The following is a 16980-nucleotide window of genomic DNA, read 5'->3' on the forward strand; positions in this document are numbered from 1 at the left end:
TCCCATTCGGGCTATTAATGCAATAATGTTTGAAAGGATATGGACTTATGTTTTGAATCAAGATTGAGGAGGATCCATCAGATGAGAGGGTTTCAACTCAAGACCCTACCCAACAGATCATTATGCCTATCAGAATCCTTGCTAGTAATGGCAAAAAAGAGTTGGGGGTGTCCCAGAAACAAATACGTGGCTCAGTGGAAAGAGCCTGGGCTTTGGAGTCAGAGGTCATGGGTTCTAATACCAGCTCTGCCAATTGTCAGCTGTGTGACTTTGGGCAAGCCACTTAACTTCTCTGGGGCTCAGTTACCTCGTCTGTAAAATGGGGATTAAGACTGTGAGCCCCCTGTGGGACAACCTAATTCCGTTGTAACCTCCCCAGCACTCAGAACAGTGCTTTGCACTTAGTAAGCGCTTAATCTGCACACAGTAAGCGCTCAATAAATACAATTGAATGAATAAGTGCCATCATTAAATATTAAACTCCAGGAGATGAGTTAGCTAGGAAAAACAATGTCTCTCTGGCTAAAGTGCCTACCCTAAAACCAGGGCTGACTCCAAAACTATAATAATAACTGGGGTATTTGTTAAGCATATCGTTTTTACCAAGCACTGGAAGGATACAAGTTAATCAGGTTAGACATGGTCTCTGTTCCACATGGGGCTTCCTGTCCAGAGATTAGGGAGAACAGGTACTTAATCCCCATTTCAACATATGAGGAAATGGAGGCACGGAGAAGTTGAGACTTGCCCAAGGTCACATGTCAGGTAAGCGGCAGAGGTAGGACATGAACTCAAGTCCTCTAGCTCCCGGGCCGTGCACTTTCCATTAGGCCAGCTGCTGTTTGTGGAAACCATAGTCACAAGCAAAGCAGTTCTGCCTTCCAGGATTCACATTAATGCTCAAGGAAGTGAGGCACTTCGTTTCTATATCCTTTCAAGAAAATTGCCCACATTTCAGAATTTCTAAGATCCTCAGTACCAGGTCATTCCTAAGATGGACACATTACTACCCAGCCTGAATTGAGAATTTAGAGAGCTGGGGGTGTCCCCGAAAAGGCTAGATTTGTGGAAACTCCTCAGTATCTCCACATCCGAAAAGACCATTTCACCCTAGGTGAGTTTGGGCTGTTAATGACCAGTTAAGGCAAGTGTCCCGGAGCATTTATACCCAGACTGCGGGAAACTCAGATGGCTCCAGTAGTGTAAAGAATCGAATTTAGATTATATTAAAAGTTTCTGTTGACAAAGTCAACAGTCTGATGGCTCCCCCTCCCAAAATGTTACCTGGATTAAGCACTCGTGGTTTGGTTTGAAAATCTTGATGTTTGAAAGTACTGTTTAGGTCAGCGCATCCAAGGGGAATGGTCTTGACATTTGATCATCCCATAGTAGTAAGAGCTTCAGAGGGAGGACTGGGCTAGAAAAGAAGAGGTTTGTTGAGAATGGCTTTCGGCACACATGCATCATTTGGGGTTGCGGTCAAAAGTTGGGGTCACAAAGTTGTGGGAAAGGACTGGGGACAAGAGCTTAGTACAGTGTTCTGCTCACAATAAGCATCTAGTAAATAACGATTGATTGATTGTCACTTCTTTTTCAAGAGTCCAAAAAATAACTCCAAAACGTGGTCCCTATGACAGCCAACTGCTGTCCTGTCGTGAACCTGTAAGCCATGCCCTGGTGTCCCCTCCAATTTCTTCATGGGTTTCATTTATTTATTATATGACGTATAATAAATACATTATTTTTTCTTTTTATTGGGATACTTTTTGGTTGCAATTATTGGCCTGCTGACTGAATTCAGAGCACAGACATCTGTCAGTAAATACTGCCTTCAACACTTAGTACAAAAATACTTTTCAGAAACTTATATAAGAGTATAGCTGGTGCAGGTCAAAAAGAAAAAAAATTGCCTAAGCAAAATCCTCAATAAAAGAGTTGCGTTCTTTATTAAAGTTGTAGGTAACTATAGCGTGCCTCTGTCAGTCTTACTCGGCCTTCTGACACTTCCTGATTGCAAATCGCATTTCCCACCAACAACTTCATCGTCCTGTGAAATACAGAGGCCTAAAATCAACAGATGGGCTACCTGCAGACTCTGTCACCTCACCGTTCTACTCCCTGAATTAGCGGTCATGTTCCCTACCCATAACGAGTTCACAGTCTAGAGGAAGAAGCCTACAGCACCCAGCATTCCCAGACGAAATACTCCCATCCAAGTAGTAACCTGAGCCCACCCTGCTTAATTTGTGAGATTAGATGAGATCGGGCTCCTTCAGGGTTATATGGCAGTAAACCTATAGCCACAAAGAAAAGAGGTGAAGCTAGAGTTGAGGTACAGTTATTATTAGGGTCCTCCATTAGACCAGTACTTCTCAAAGGAAAGTTTGCTCTGAAACTTTTGCTCTGAAAATAATTTCATTTTTGCAGAGAACATACATATGTATGAGAGTTAGAGAGCTGAATCTGTGACAGCTGTTTGTACACACACCTTCTCTCACCCTTTAGTCCTTCTGCCCCTGCCTTTCTTGGATGCAGCCATTAAAAATTCCACTGTGGCTTTGGTACAAACTAAACAGGGAAAAATGCTAGTAGTAACTTGTTGAAAAGAATGATTTACTTGGTCACTAAGAACATGCTAAAGAGCAAACTTTACAGTTCTCAACACTAAGTCAATTCAAATAAAGTTATGACCAAGCAAAGTACACAGCAAGATGTCCAGGCTGACCAGGCAAATGTGATGGATTGATTACTATCACCCATAAGATTAGTCCAAGGGGGAATGGGCAGAACATTTTACAACTTGCAAAAATCTGGGCAAGGGAGATCATTAGGCCTGGCCATTGGTGACCTGAGATATTTCAGGCAGAGGATAGATGGCATTATCTGGCTTTGTGAAGAGAGGCGAGTCCTCCTCATCCCTACAGGAAACCTCACCTCAAGCCTGTAAAGTCCCTGTTGCCTCTACCCCAGTTGAAAACAGGCCTTTGGGGAGTGAGAGAAGGGGAAGCTCTGGCATGCAGCCAGCCCGAGAGCCCCTATTCATTTATTTATTCAATCGTATTTATTGAGCACTTACTGTGTGCAGAGCACCGTATAAGCACTTAGGAGTGTACTGTATAACAATAAGCAGACACATCCCCTGCCCCACAAGGAGCTTACAGTCTAGAGGTGGGGAGGCAAATTACAGATAGGTGCATAAGTGTTGTGGGGCTGGGAGCAGGGAAGAACGAAGAGAGCAAATCAAGGTGATGCAGAAGGGAGAGGGAGATGAGGAAAAGTGGGGCTTTGTCTGGGAAGGCCTCTTGGAGGAAATGTGCTTTCAGAGAAGCAGCGTGGCTCAGTGGAAAAAGCATGGGCTTTGAAGTCAGAGGTCATGGGTTCAAATCCCGGCTCCACCACTTGTCAGCTGTGTGACTTTGGGCAAGTCACTTAACTTCTCTGGGCCTCAGTTCCCTCATCTGTAAAATGGGGATGAAGACTGTGAGCCCCACGTGGGACAACCTGATCACCTTGTAAATTCCCCAGCGCTTAGAACAGTGCTCTGCACATAGTAAGCGCTTAATAAATGCCATAAAAAAAAAATAAGGCTTTGCGGGGGGAAGAGTAATTGTCAGATTTGAGGAGGGTGGGCATTCCAGGCCAGAGGCAGGATGTAGGCCAGGGGTCGGCAATGAAATAGGCGAGATGGAGGCACGGTGAGGAGGCTAGCACTAGAGGAGCGAAGGATGTGGGCTGGGTTATAGCAGGAGGGCAGTGGCGTGAGGTAGGAGGGAGCCAGGTGATGGAGTGCCTTAAAGCCAGTGGTGAGGAGTTTCGATTTGATGCGGAGGTGGTTGGGCAATCACTGGAGTTTTCTGGGTGGGGTGACATGTTCTGAATGTTTTGTAGAAAAATGATCCAGGCAGCAGAGTGAAGTATGGACTGGGGTGGGGAGAGGCTGCAGTGGCCTCAGAAAAGAGAACTATCAACTACCTTGATCTTGCTGTCAAAATTCTTTCTTCCCTAACAGTTTAGACTGCCGTTCACCCCCATTAACATAACCTCAGATCTATTCATCCAAACACTGAGCTAGAGGCAGTGGCTGTCTAGATGGAGGAAGTGGGGTAAGACTGTGAGCCCCACGTGGGACAACCTGATCACCTTGTAACCTCCCCAGCGCTTAGAACGGTGCTTTGCGCATAGTAAGCACTTAATAAATGTCATCAGTATTATTATTATTAAAGGGAAGGTGCCTGGTGATTGGAATTCACTCTTCTCACTCAGCTGATTAGCAGGGGCAGATTCTGTCTTGTGATCATACCAAAATGGCCCTGTAGTCCTAGGAGGCCAACTTCACCACAGATGCACCAGGCATAAAACTGCTTCTAGATCTATAGTATCTTTCTTATGCCCGTGCATCTGTTGTATCGTACTCTTGTGATGTTACTCTCCTAGAGTTCTGTGTACAGCCATCTGACATGCATGGTCCTTAAAGTAAAACATGGGAATTTTGCAAATGTTTAGGCTGTTGCCTCGTTAATTAAGGATATCCTTCTTATGTCTGTTTTCCGTATACGTCTCCTCTAATGATAAATGTTTGTAATTGATGGCCATTTTCTCGTGTTTCTTTGTTCTGTTTTTCTGTAGCTGATTGGAAATACCGACATGCTGGCTTAATGGCCTTGTCTGCCATCGGAGAAGGTTGCCACCAGCAGATGGAGGGCATACTGAATGAAATAGTTAACTTTGTTTTACTGTTTCTTCAGGATCCTGTAAGTCCCTCTTTCTATCACCTTGGTTGCATTTCTCAGCCACCTTGTATGAATTTTGTGAAAACTCTCTGTGTCTAATATTGTTTCAGCATCCAAGGGTGAGGTATGCAGCCTGTAATGCAGTTGGACAGATGGCCACTGACTTTGCACCCAGTTTTCAAAAGAAATTCCATGAGAAGGCAAGTAACAAGCCAGCTGTCAGACATTAAACTCTTGGCTTAAGCTCGTGGTGGGCAGGGAACCCGGCTTCCAACTCTGTTGTATTGTACTCTCCCAAGTGTTGTCCCACAGTAAGCGCTTAATAAATATCTTTGATTAAATGAGAACACGCAAAAGGATAATTTCTGACAGCCAGTGCATTTGATTTTGCAGGTGATTGCAGCTCTTCTGCAGACAATGGAAGACCAAGCCAATCAACGGGTACAGGCCCATGCTGCTGCTGCCCTTATTAACTTTACGGAGGATTGCCCCAAATCGTTGCTGATTCCATATTTGGATAATCTGGTGAAGCATCTTCATTCCACCATGGTGATTAAGCTTCAGGAGGTATGTTTAAACTCAGTTTTATAGAGTCCTTTTTCTCCATCGCTTTCAAGATTCTGTGCTTTAAGGTGGCAATAATGAATCCACACCAAGGGGGAAAAAAAGGAATGAGACAGAACACAAGTAGGAGTTGCAAAGAAACAGGTTTAGGACTTAAACCCCGGTGATGGCAGCAAATCTAAGTGTTCAAGACCCTGCAGGTGGTAGTCTAAGGGCCACCATGGTGCCAAGGAGAGACCTGCATTGGGCTTCTCCAGACTCTCCAGAGTGGGAGAAGGACCCTTGTGACTCCGAGGCTCGGCTCCACCCACTAGGCCCGGCTCCTTTTAAACTGGCAGTAGCTTTTTCTGGGTTTCCCTTTTTAAATGGTTTCACCTGCATGTAGTCATTTTAAAAATGAAAGTAAAACTCTTTTTCTTTCTTCTCCAAGCTGATTCAGAAAGGCACCAAGTTGGTTCTGGAGCAAGTTGTGACATCTATTGCATCGGTTGCAGATACAGCAGAAGAAAAATTTGTTCCGTACTATGATTTGTTTATGCCCTCACTGAAACATATTGTTGAGAATGCTGTCCAGAAAGAACTGAGACTCCTGAGAGGAAAGACTATTGAGTGCATTAGTCTAATTGGTCTTGCAGTTGGTAAGGAAAAGGTAAGTTTTATGATGCTTGTTAGATATACTCTTTACCTGGGAGCTTTGAACTTAAAACTTACATACAGGGTTGTGTTAGACAAATTTTACTAATTAAAAAAAAACCATAAATATTATTTTCTCTGCTGTCAGTGAATTCTAGAATTTATAATCTTTCAGAACTCAAGAATGTGAAGAAATAATATTACTCAATATTATTAATAATGTAATTAATAAATGATGTTAAAATTTTTTCTTAATATTCCTCTTCCCGTTTCATATAATAATAATAGTGATGACATTTATTAAGTACTTACTATGTGCAAAGCACGGTTCTAAGTGCTGGGGAGGTTACAAGATGATCAGGTTGTCCCACGGGGGGCTCACAGTCTTAATCCCCATTTTACAGATGAGGTAACTGAGGCATACTGCGTTATTCATTTTAGTTGTCTTTCCTATGTCCAATGTGCTACTGTATTCTAATATCATGGAAAGTGCACAAATGTGAAAGTGCTGAACTTCTTTCCACTCATGCAGAAAGCAATAAAAGTCTCAAGAGAAAGACGAGATGCTAGACAAATTTTCCCATTGCTCTTATCAGGTAATCACATGGCTTCCGTATCCATGATTTGCAAAAGAATGAAGCACATGGATTAAATAAGGTTACAACAGATTTCACGTTCTTGCATAGATGGCAATGAATGACATCCAATTTCTGATTTATGGCTGTAGGTTTTGGCAGTCAAATTAACAAATGTTTTATCTCTAGTTTATGCAAGATGCATCAGATGTGATGCAGCTGTTGCTGAAGACGCAAACAGACTTCAGTGATCTGGAAGATGATGATCCCCAGGTAAATTACACAAATACAATATTGATTCTCCCTGGTTTGCAGGGCATGTAAATGACTCCTCAGATTTTCATAGAACACACATTTTGGCAATAAACGGACCTGACCACTCTTCTGTAGTTGAAATCCTTTGCTCTGACCAACCAGATGTTAAAATTATAAGGGAGAGTTGAGATGAGTCTTAGCAATCTTTTCACTTGGTGATCTGTTTTATAGTCAAATGCAGCACTTGGGTGTAAAATTATTTTAAGGATATTATTTATGCAAAAGATAATGGCCTGATTCTGTAGATAATTTACTGACTAGTATAAGTAGTGAGAAATACGTTGTGTATCTCAATATTCATTCACTCATTCAATCGTATTTACTGAGTGCTTACTGTGTGCAGAGCACTGTACTAGGCGCTTAGGGAGTACAAGTTGGCAACATATAGAGATGGTCCCTACCCAACAACGGGCTCTCACATGGCAGTAGGAATATATGTTCCTATTTTTATTGTTATTTCTCTGTCATTTCAGATATCTTACATGATCTCAGCCTGGGCTAGAATGTGTAAGATCCTCGGGAAAGAATTTCAGCAGTACCTCCCAGTGGTTATGGGGCCTTTAATGAAGACTGCATCGATTAAACCTGAAGTCGCTCTCCTAGACAGTAAGTGCTAAATAGGGTTACTTTAGTGGTCAAGAAGCCTTTCCTGAACATGTTGTAATGCTCATTTATCTCTCCTATGACAGCGCAAGACATGGAGAATATGAGTGATGATGATGGCTGGGAATTTGTGAACCTTGGAGACCAGCAAAGTTTTGGGATTAAAACTGCAGGTCTTGAAGAGAAATCAACAGCTTGCCAGATGTTGGTAGGTGATATTACCCATTGACCGACTCGTCTTAGCTAAAAGGGGGCTAAAAGTTATCTAAAAGTTTAGCTAAACTTTTAAAAGTTTAAAAGTTTAGCTTAAAGTTTAGCTAAAAGTTATCTCCAGCAACCGTCTCACCCCACTCTGCGCTGTTCTGACCATTTTTCCTGTTCTCTCCGTGTCCCAACTCAGTCTCCCTTCCAAACTTCAGGGTTTAGTTTTTCCATTTTTAACCTGGAGATATTCTTGGTACTGCCCTCCTGTTCCCTTCTATTCCCTTCTCACCTGAAGCTCCAGCTTCCCCCCTCAGCTCTGGGAGTGGAGGCTAGAGCTGGGATTGCCCGCTGGGAAGGGAAAGGATGGAGGTGACCGTGGCAGCGGCTGTGCAAGCAGCCACAGTAATTCCTACGATGGAAGTTAAGCCAAAAAAAATTACTGAAGTGCTGGGGTCTGTCTGGGAGACAGGGGAGGTGAAGATTGAGTTTGGATTATAGGGTGGGTACGTAAACTTTAGGAAAGGGGAAAGAGGAAGGAGCAAGTGAAGCATTTACAGCGTGATTTTCATTTGCCTGTGTGGGGCTTGCCCATCATACCGAAGGTGGATCTGAAATGGAATCTAATTGACTGCACATGAGTCTGGGAAAATGTACACACCCGATGCAGTCCTACTTCAAGGCATGTAACGTGGCCAGAATGTGAGGTGTGACTGTATTAGTCAGTGGTATTTACTAAGTGCCTGATGGGTGCTTGATTGTCACCCCCTTTTAGACTGTGAGCCCACTGTTGGGTAGGGACTGTCTCTATATGTTGCCAATTTGTACTTTCCAAGCGCTTAGTACAGTGCTCTGCACACAGTAAGCACTCAATAAATACGATTGATTGGTTGCAGAGCATTGTACTAAGCTCTTGGGAGAGTATAATACGATAGAATTGGTAGTAGACACAATGCCTACCCTCAAGGAGTGTACAGTTCTTCATAAATGATATTGAGATAGGAAAGGGAAGTGTAATACAGGAAATTGATCTATCCCTTGGTGGGTTAGAATCACCACACTTGTGGGAATTAGGAGACTGATGATTTTAGTTTAATTTATTAAATATTCTGAGCTCACTTACACTGATGCCATTCATTCTCTCCAACTCAATTCTTCAGAGGCTCGCTGACTATCATTTTTTTTTATCAGTGTGTGTCGGGCTATGAATTTGCAGTTCTTTATTTTCAAATACCTAGGTTCCTACCTTGAAATAGAGATTAGATTGTGAATTGTTCCATGATAAAAGCTGTAAAAAAAATCTGCCCAATTTCTGGGATTGTTTGTGATACTAAACAGGCTAGAAAGAGTCTGCCAAAGATGAAACAATATGGCCAGTTTACCCATTACACTAGTCCTGCAGAATCAGCTTTTCCTTCAACTTTGATTCAGGTAGCTATTTGTTCTAGGTGATTGTCGCTTCTAAACTTGCTTAGATTGTGGTTTTCCCCATAGATATTTTTTTAAAGTAATAGGGCTTCCGTGAGAGGATACAAAAGCTTCACCTCTCCTTATGAAGCATCTTTTTTAAAGTATGAACATTTGCGACTCAGCCGTATTGTTCTAGCTCTGAATACAGGGATGGAAGAAACAAAAGGTGCTATTCTCGCTTTAGAGCAGTGTTACCATCTTATTAAAGAGGTCTTCCCCATTTAAGCCTTATTTTCCCTGCTCCCTCTCCCTTCTGTGTCATCTGTGCACTTGGATCTGTGACTTTGGCTGTTGGGTGTTCACCATACCCTCAGTCCCACAGTACTTATGTACCTTACTATAAGTTGTATATTATACAGTATTTATTCGTACTAATGTCTTTTTCCCCCTCTAGACTGTAAGCTCTTTGTGGGCAGGGAATGTGTCTAACAACTCTGTTGTATTGTACTCTCCCAAGTGCTTAGTATGGTACTCTGCACACAGTAAGCTCTCAGTAAATACCCTTGACAGACGGATTATGCTACCATAGAATTTAGAGTGTTGTAAATTTAGGGTCTTGTAAATTGAATTTCTCCTGTTGACTGACTCGTCAATATTCTTGATCCCCAAGGTTTACCCTCTTCCTACAGATCTAGGAAGAACATTTTAATAAAAGCAGAGCAAAACTTTGGAAAAACCTATCCACAGACCTTATGCAGTGCCAATTATTGCAGTTTTAACTTTGAAGAAAGTTCAATTCAAGTAGAAATTTATCCTGAGTTCATTCACAAAAGTCACGCTTAGAATGTTGATACGATTTGTGTCCATCCTCTCATGTAAAAGGTTTATCGTAAGTTCATTTCTAACACCACAGCTGATACTGACATTTTTCAATATTTGTATTTCAGGTTTGCTATGCGAAAGAGTTAAAGGAAGGTTTTGTGGAGTACACCGAACAAGTTGTAAAACTCATGGTTCCTCTGCTGAAATTCTATTTCCATGATGATATCCTCTGACCTTTGAAGGCATCTAAGTCCAGAATTTTGAGCTGTTTATACATAGAATTGTAAAATATTGGAAATACATGATCCTTTAGCCAAGCATCATCTCTAAAAACAGTCTCCGAAGTAACATGGTAAAATTAAATAGGGCAAAGGACCAATGGGAGATTTCCTAATCCTGTAAAAGAGAAAACACAAGGGCTAATGCAGTAGAATTAGCTTTCCAGATAAGCAAGTGTCATCTGTGAGTTGTGGGTGGTGCTTTCCTCTTCAGGAGAAGCAGTATGGCCTAGTGGCAAGAGCATGGGCTTGGGAGTCGGACGTTATGGGTTCTAATCCCAACTCCGTCATTTGTCTGTTGTGTGACCTTGGGCAAGTCACTTAACTTCTTTGTGCCTCAGTTCCCTCATTTGTAAAGTGGGGATTGAGACTGTGAGCCCCACCTGGGACAACCTGATGACCTTGTATCTCCCCCAGTTCTTAGAACAGTGCTTGGCACATAGTAAGCGCTTATCAAATACCACCATTATTATTATTATTTTGGACATCCCATGCTGTTCAGCATTAGGAGTTCGAGATTAAAGCCCCAAATGTTCCCAGAACTCTTTGTTCTAGGGCTACATTAGTCATTAGGAGACGACTAAATTGGGTTCTCAGTGGTCCCACTTCGTTCTCTGATCGCAGAAGTCGGGACACAACTGGTGCCGCACCTCACAATTCTTGTGCTAGGTTACCTATCCACAGTGCTAGCGATTGGCTCCTGCATTAGTAATTGTCTCCCCTCAAGTACCGGGGACCCAGCAATAATTCAGTTTCTGATGCCATGTCTTTCAACTTCCCTCTCCTTTTGACTTTTTCCACTGTTGCTAGTGGAATCTGAAACAAAGTGGGTCTAGTACGCTGGAGCAAATGGCAACCTAAGCCAGGTTTGCTGTATCTGCAGCTTGTTTTCTAATTATTTTGATGAGGGAATATTGTAAATCAACATTTAAAAAAGCCTAGAATGAGGGTAGGATGGAGGTGAAGAGACTCGCTCAGGAGTTTGTCACATTACACCAGGCATAAGGTAATAGCAGTTTGTTCTAAGGCCATGACTGCCAGAACGGATGAAGTCGTGTACACTGACTGAAACTGAGAGTCTGCAGAACTTTTAGAGACGTTGCAGCTGGGGAATGAATGAGAGAAATCAGAAATGACTTTGAAAGCTGCAAATTTGGGTGGCAAAGAATCTGTTTTATCTGAAGTTGTTTCATTCTGGAATAGACTGTTGATGAGTTACCACCTCCTTTTGGCCCGTTGCCAGCTAGTCGCATTTAATGGGAGGCTTCTGGTTGCTTTTAAGTGCTCAAGAGTCCAGAGGCTAGCCCTCCGGTTCCCTTCCTACGCAGTGGTTCATTTCCTTAATAATGAAACGTGTCCGAGTGGCGGCAGCAGAATCCATGCCGCTGCTCTTGGAATGTGCAAGAGTCCGTGGCCCAGAATATCTTACCCAGATGTGGCATTTCATGTGTGATGCCCTTATCAAGGCTATTGGAACCGAACCAGATTCCGATGTACTCTCAGAGATCATGCATTCTTTTGCAAAGGTGAGGCTTACTTTTTCTTTCGGTGAAGAAATTTCCTGTTTTCTCCTAAGGTGAAACAAATGTTCATTTTACTCCTAGAACAAAGAAAACATATTAAAACTTGGTCCAGCTTTAAATGGCGTTTTGGCAGAATTTGGGGTGGTGAGGTCCTATGTATCAGGTTTCTCCCCCCCACCCTCATGACAGACAGTACCCAGTCACAAGTTTATTCGTTTTTCTTAGCAAATTTAAATAGTCATTTCTTGTTAGCTTCATGAGTTTGTGCCAAATGCTCAACTATCGCTATTTTGTCAGTTTAATTTTAAATGTGACCTTAGCAAGGATAGTAGGGTGTTTAGAATCATTGCTAGGTATTCAACAAAATCTGCCTTTGGAGTCTTTAAAATCGTCTTAGGAACTTTATAAAATAAGCCACAGCTTTTTGAAGCTTTATAAAAAAAACAACTTTGTTTCTGTAGTGCATTGAGGTAATGGGAGATGGCTGCCTTAATAATGAACACTTCGAAGAACTTGGAGGCATACTGAAAGGAAAACTAGAAGAGCACTTTAAAAATCAGGAACTGAGGCAAGGTAAGGAACTCGATTCTTTGATCCTGAATTTGATTCCTGATTAGCAATTTCTAAAAAATTTTCTTTATTTTGCACCTATTAAGGAAGCCATATTTTTTGATGTTTTTTAGTTAAAAGGCAAGATGAAGACTATGATGAACAAGTTGAAGAGTCACTACAGGATGAAGTAAGTTATTCTGCGTTAATGATCCTATTCATTTGGTCACCTGAGTCTGGAAAATAATCACTAGCAATGACTACCGTAAATTAAGTGAAGTGGCCATTTTAATATACCGAGCCTTTATGTAGCAATCTCCGGGATTAGAAGCGAGGGACTAACTCCATTCCCCTTTCCCAAGCAGTGTGACTGACTTTGTCCTAAAATGTGTGGATAGGTGACTGATAGACAGTAGAATGCAGAAAATTATATTGGAATGTTTGAAGAAAATTGTCGCATTAGGCTTCTCTCTTGGCATCCAGCATTCTGAGCTTAGGTATCCAGTCTTGAAAACGTGAATGTTGTGGACAGCCGTGCATCACGTATGGAGAGGCTTCCAGCCATATTTGAGACGAAAGGCCCTTTGGATAATCTAGCTAGATAAATTCTTTTATTTCCTAAGAATTCCCTCCAGATTTCTTAGCCTGCCCGTATAAGTCACTGAGAAGACTTGGTCTCTTGGGGTATTGTTTGATTTTTAAGCTGGTAAATGTTTTCTTACTTATTACTGAGTAGTTAAAAGTCGCTGTCACCTACCTTTTATATCTGGAACGACTTAGAAAATTTTCGAAAACTTATTGAGACACTGCGATAAAAATAAATACCTAAACATTTTTTTTTTAGGATGACAATGATGTCTATATTCTGACCAAAGTGTCAGATATTTTGCACTCAATATTCAGTAGCTACAAGGAAAAAGTATTGCCGTGGTTTGAACAGCTGCTCCCGCTAATTGTCAACCTAATTGTAAGTATTATGTATTTTTACAGATCAGGTTAGACTGGGTTAACTCTAAATATAGGATGAATTAAGATTAAGTGTTAACCTTGGCTGCCGGCTTATTGACGGAGTTTCAGAGTTGTAAACACAGACGAGCCTGGCTCCAAGTCACCAAGACGGAGAACCCGTGCAAAGGACTTAAGTCCTGGTGGTTTGTGTGACACCTCTCACTCTCTCATCCCTATTGGAGATGTACCTTTTTGGGCAGTGGATACGAAAGGCAAGGTGGTCAAGAGTACATGTAGCACATTGCAAAGTACATGGAAGATCTCACATAGGGCCAGAGTGTCCAGGGTATGGTGCCGGTGCTGTGCTTGTAGCATCAAAGTTTTCACTTTTTTTCTTGAACATATTACACTTCCAAGTGAAGTCATTCCTTTGACCAAGTTGTCTAACAGAACGCTATTCGTTTCTGAATTGTTCTCAGTCATGTATTAAGAAAACGGTTGCTAAATACAGAGAAATTTCAGAGACATGGCAGTAGGAGTGGTACCTGTCCTCGAGTTTACAATCTGTGGGACATAAAGAGGTTTTTGTTTTTAAAAATGAAATCTCAGCTTTACAGGCAGGAAACCATGAAAAACTTGAAGTCGTAACAAAACTTGCAGCAGGTTCAAAGAGTAGAGAAAAGTCAAACCCACGGTTGCCAAACTTCTGCTTCGTAACTAGATCAATCAATCAAATTTATTGAGCACTTACTATGTGCAGAGCACTGTACTAAGCGCTTGGGAAGTACAAATTGGCAACATATTGAGACAGTCCCTACCCTACATTGGGCTCACAGTCTAAAAGGCTCACAGTCTAACATTGTAACTAGATGTTACAATGGCATTTTGGATTTCAAGGAGGTCAGGGCAGCAGGAAGTTAGAGGTCGTCCTGGCCAACCGGTGCCACGTCGCCTCTCATTACTGCTATCAGTTACTTGTACTTCCCAAGCGCTTAGTACAGTGCTCTGCACATAGTAAGCACTCAATAAATACACTTGAATGAATGAATGTAATTGTCAGCAGGAGGTTAAGAAACTTTTGGGCCATGTGCACTCCAATGGGAAGAGTGAAGTTTGGCAACATCAGCCATTCAATCAGTAGTACTGATTGAGCACCCAGTATGCACCAAGTGTTGCGTAAAGCTCATAGGAGAGTACAGTGCAATAAGTAAATGTGATCCCTACCCTCAGGAAGTTTACAATCTATCCGGGGAGGCACAGTAAATAATTTACAGAGAGGAGTGTTATATTGCACTAGTAATACCTGTACCCTTACTTCTAGGTAATGCTCTAAGACCTACTTTGGCCATAATATATTCGTTTCTCTTCCCTTGACTGACTTGAATAGTGTGATTATTGTAGACGGTTTGATTTAGCATTAGGTGATGTGTACGTGGTAGATCTCTGGATGGTATAGCAAGATGCTCTCTGCTCAATAAGTTGTGACAGATACTTTGAAGACTAAGTACTGCATTTAAATGTGTACACAAAAATTTAAAACCTTTCAATATTTGTTCAATATATGTCTCCCCTCTCCCCCTCAAAAATGCCAGCATCATCTACCAAAGTATACAAGATGTGATAGATACTTTGAAAACTAAGTACTGTATTTAAATGTGTTCACAAAGATTTAAAACTTTTCAATATTGGTTCAATGTATGTCTCCCCCCCCCGCCAATAAAATGCCAGCATCATCTGCCAAAATTTATGAACTTTTATGATTTTTTTTTTAATTTTGTAGTGTCCACATAGGCCATGGCCAGACAGGCAGTGGGGCCTATGCATCTTTGATGACATCATAGAACATTGCAGTCCGTCCTCATTTAAATATGCAGAATATTTCTTAAGGTCAATGCTTCAGTACGTTTGTGACAACAGTCCAGAAGTCAGGCAAGCTGCTGCTTATGGCCTTGGAGTCATGGCACAGTTTGGTGGGGACAATTATCGTCCTTTCTGCACAGGTACTTGTAGTTAAAGTGTATTTGATTTAATAATATTAACGATCCTTTTACCTGCATGAATTGTTTTTGAAGAATTTCATGTTCCTGGCAGTGCCCTCATTGCTTGCGTTCGTGGCCTTTCTTCAGAATTCTGAAAACGAGGGATTCAGTAATTCGTAAAAGTTAGCTATAGATATTAAGCCAAAAAGATTTCCAACAGAGGGAAGTTACATTAATTCATCCTATAGGGAGGCGGTGGGGAGGGTTCATCCTGAATTTTTTTTAAAAATTGCACTTTCTCTTTTCTACTTTAGTGCCCTGTCTGTGCTTCTGCAGTGTGTCCAACTTCAGGCTTAACTTCTTGGGGTCTGGTCTAGTCTTTTTCTAATTGTCTCTTCAAATAAACCATTCACCAATATGAGGGGATTCACAGGTGCTGGAGTATAGCTCCCGGGGACTCCCTACTGCCTCTGAGCCTCTTGTTGCTTTCAGCTCCGTGGAGCTTTTGTTATGCCAAGTGTAGCTCAGCCACTTGTTTCTTTAAATCAAAATTAACCTTTCTCTGGACACAGTGGAGAGGTTAGGAGAGGTTAAGAGAGGGAGAACTAAAGGTGAATCATCACAAATTCATTCATTCATTCAGTCGTATTTATTGTGCACTGACTATGCGCAGAGCTCTGTACTAAGCACTTGGAAAGTACAGTTCAGCAATAGAGACAATCCCTGCCCACACCAGGCTTACAGTCTAGAAGATTCTGGATTATTGTGGCTTGAACTCATGGCATTTTATTGTTTGATAAATTTTCTATTTAAAATACTTATTTAAAATTTTAAAAGTGGGGTGAAAGAGCAGTGGCTAATATTGCCTCTTGTGCTAAAGCTTTATAAGGGAGGTTTACATATGTGAATACATATATATGTACAGGTGTGCAAACTGAAACTCGTTTGGATCATTAGAAGTGGGAAAGTAACATAACTTTCCATGATAACCAAAACCAATTGTATTCAGTTACCTGAGCTACTAGCCCGTGGTCCCAACTAATTCAAGTAATTAGCTTTGAATTGTTTCTTATAACTGAATGTTTAGGGATACTCTACAGTGATACCTCAATTCACAGAGAAGATTCATTCCGTGGTTGTCACTATATCAGAGACCTTGTTGCCCGGAGGCAATATGATCTAGGAAGCATAGTGATTTATATTCAGTTACTACAGAAGAGGAGTTGCATATAGGAATGCAAATTTTAAACCAACTGATGTTTATAAGTGGCCTGGAGGGTGGTTTGGTAGCATCAGTACCTTGAGGCCTCAGAACCATTTTCAAGAAGTCCTGTAGGCATGAGGACAAAACAGTTGACCAGCTAGTCAGGAAAGATATTTGTCACCCAGGCCTTCTTATTTAATTTCCAATCAATCTGTAGATTAGGTTTTGAGACTGTCTCTCAGATCAAGGCATTTCCAAAACAAAGAGTTGGTAGACATGGTCCCTCCCCTCAAGGAACTTACAATCTAGTGAGAGAGACTGGCAGTAAAATAAGTTACAGGTAGGAGAAGCAGCAGCGTATAAGGATATGTACGTAAGTTCTGTGGGGCTGAAGGTGGAGGAATATCCAAGTGATTAAAGGTACAGACCCAAGGGCATACGTGACAGATTGGCGAGAGAATAGTGAAATGGGAGGTTAAGTTAGGGAAGGCCTCTTGGAGGAAAAGTGATTTTAGTAGGGCTTTGAAGGTGGGGAGAGTGGTAGTCTGTTGGATATGAAGGGGTAGGGGTTTCCAGGCCAAGGGGAGGGTCATGAGCAAAGGGGTCAACCACAAGAGAGGTGAGATGGAAGTACAGTGAGAAGCAG

General features: G+C 41.7%; 1 protein-coding gene across 1 annotated transcript in view; it reads left to right on the forward strand.

Moving 5' to 3' along the window:
• The window catches only part of IPO5 (importin 5), a 68619-nt gene that overhangs the window by 43911 nt on the left and 7728 nt on the right, over positions 1-16980 (forward strand). The window contains exons 13-25 of the mRNA XM_038759058.1: positions 4627-4751; positions 4841-4930; positions 5124-5297; positions 5725-5943; positions 6692-6775; positions 7291-7423; positions 7507-7628; positions 9979-10075; positions 11485-11657; positions 12116-12227; positions 12338-12393; positions 13048-13170; positions 14932-15151. Coding sequence (XP_038614986.1) covers positions 4627-4751; positions 4841-4930; positions 5124-5297; positions 5725-5943; positions 6692-6775; positions 7291-7423; positions 7507-7628; positions 9979-10075; positions 11485-11657; positions 12116-12227; positions 12338-12393; positions 13048-13170; positions 14932-15151 — 1728 coding nt within the window. The remainder of the gene's footprint in view (positions 1-4626; positions 4752-4840; positions 4931-5123; positions 5298-5724; positions 5944-6691; positions 6776-7290; positions 7424-7506; positions 7629-9978; positions 10076-11484; positions 11658-12115; positions 12228-12337; positions 12394-13047; positions 13171-14931; positions 15152-16980) is intronic.

Source organism: Tachyglossus aculeatus, chromosome 17, assembly GCF_015852505.1.
Source record: "Tachyglossus aculeatus isolate mTacAcu1 chromosome 17, mTacAcu1.pri, whole genome shotgun sequence".
Taxonomy (NCBI): Eukaryota; Metazoa; Chordata; class Mammalia; order Monotremata; family Tachyglossidae; genus Tachyglossus; species Tachyglossus aculeatus.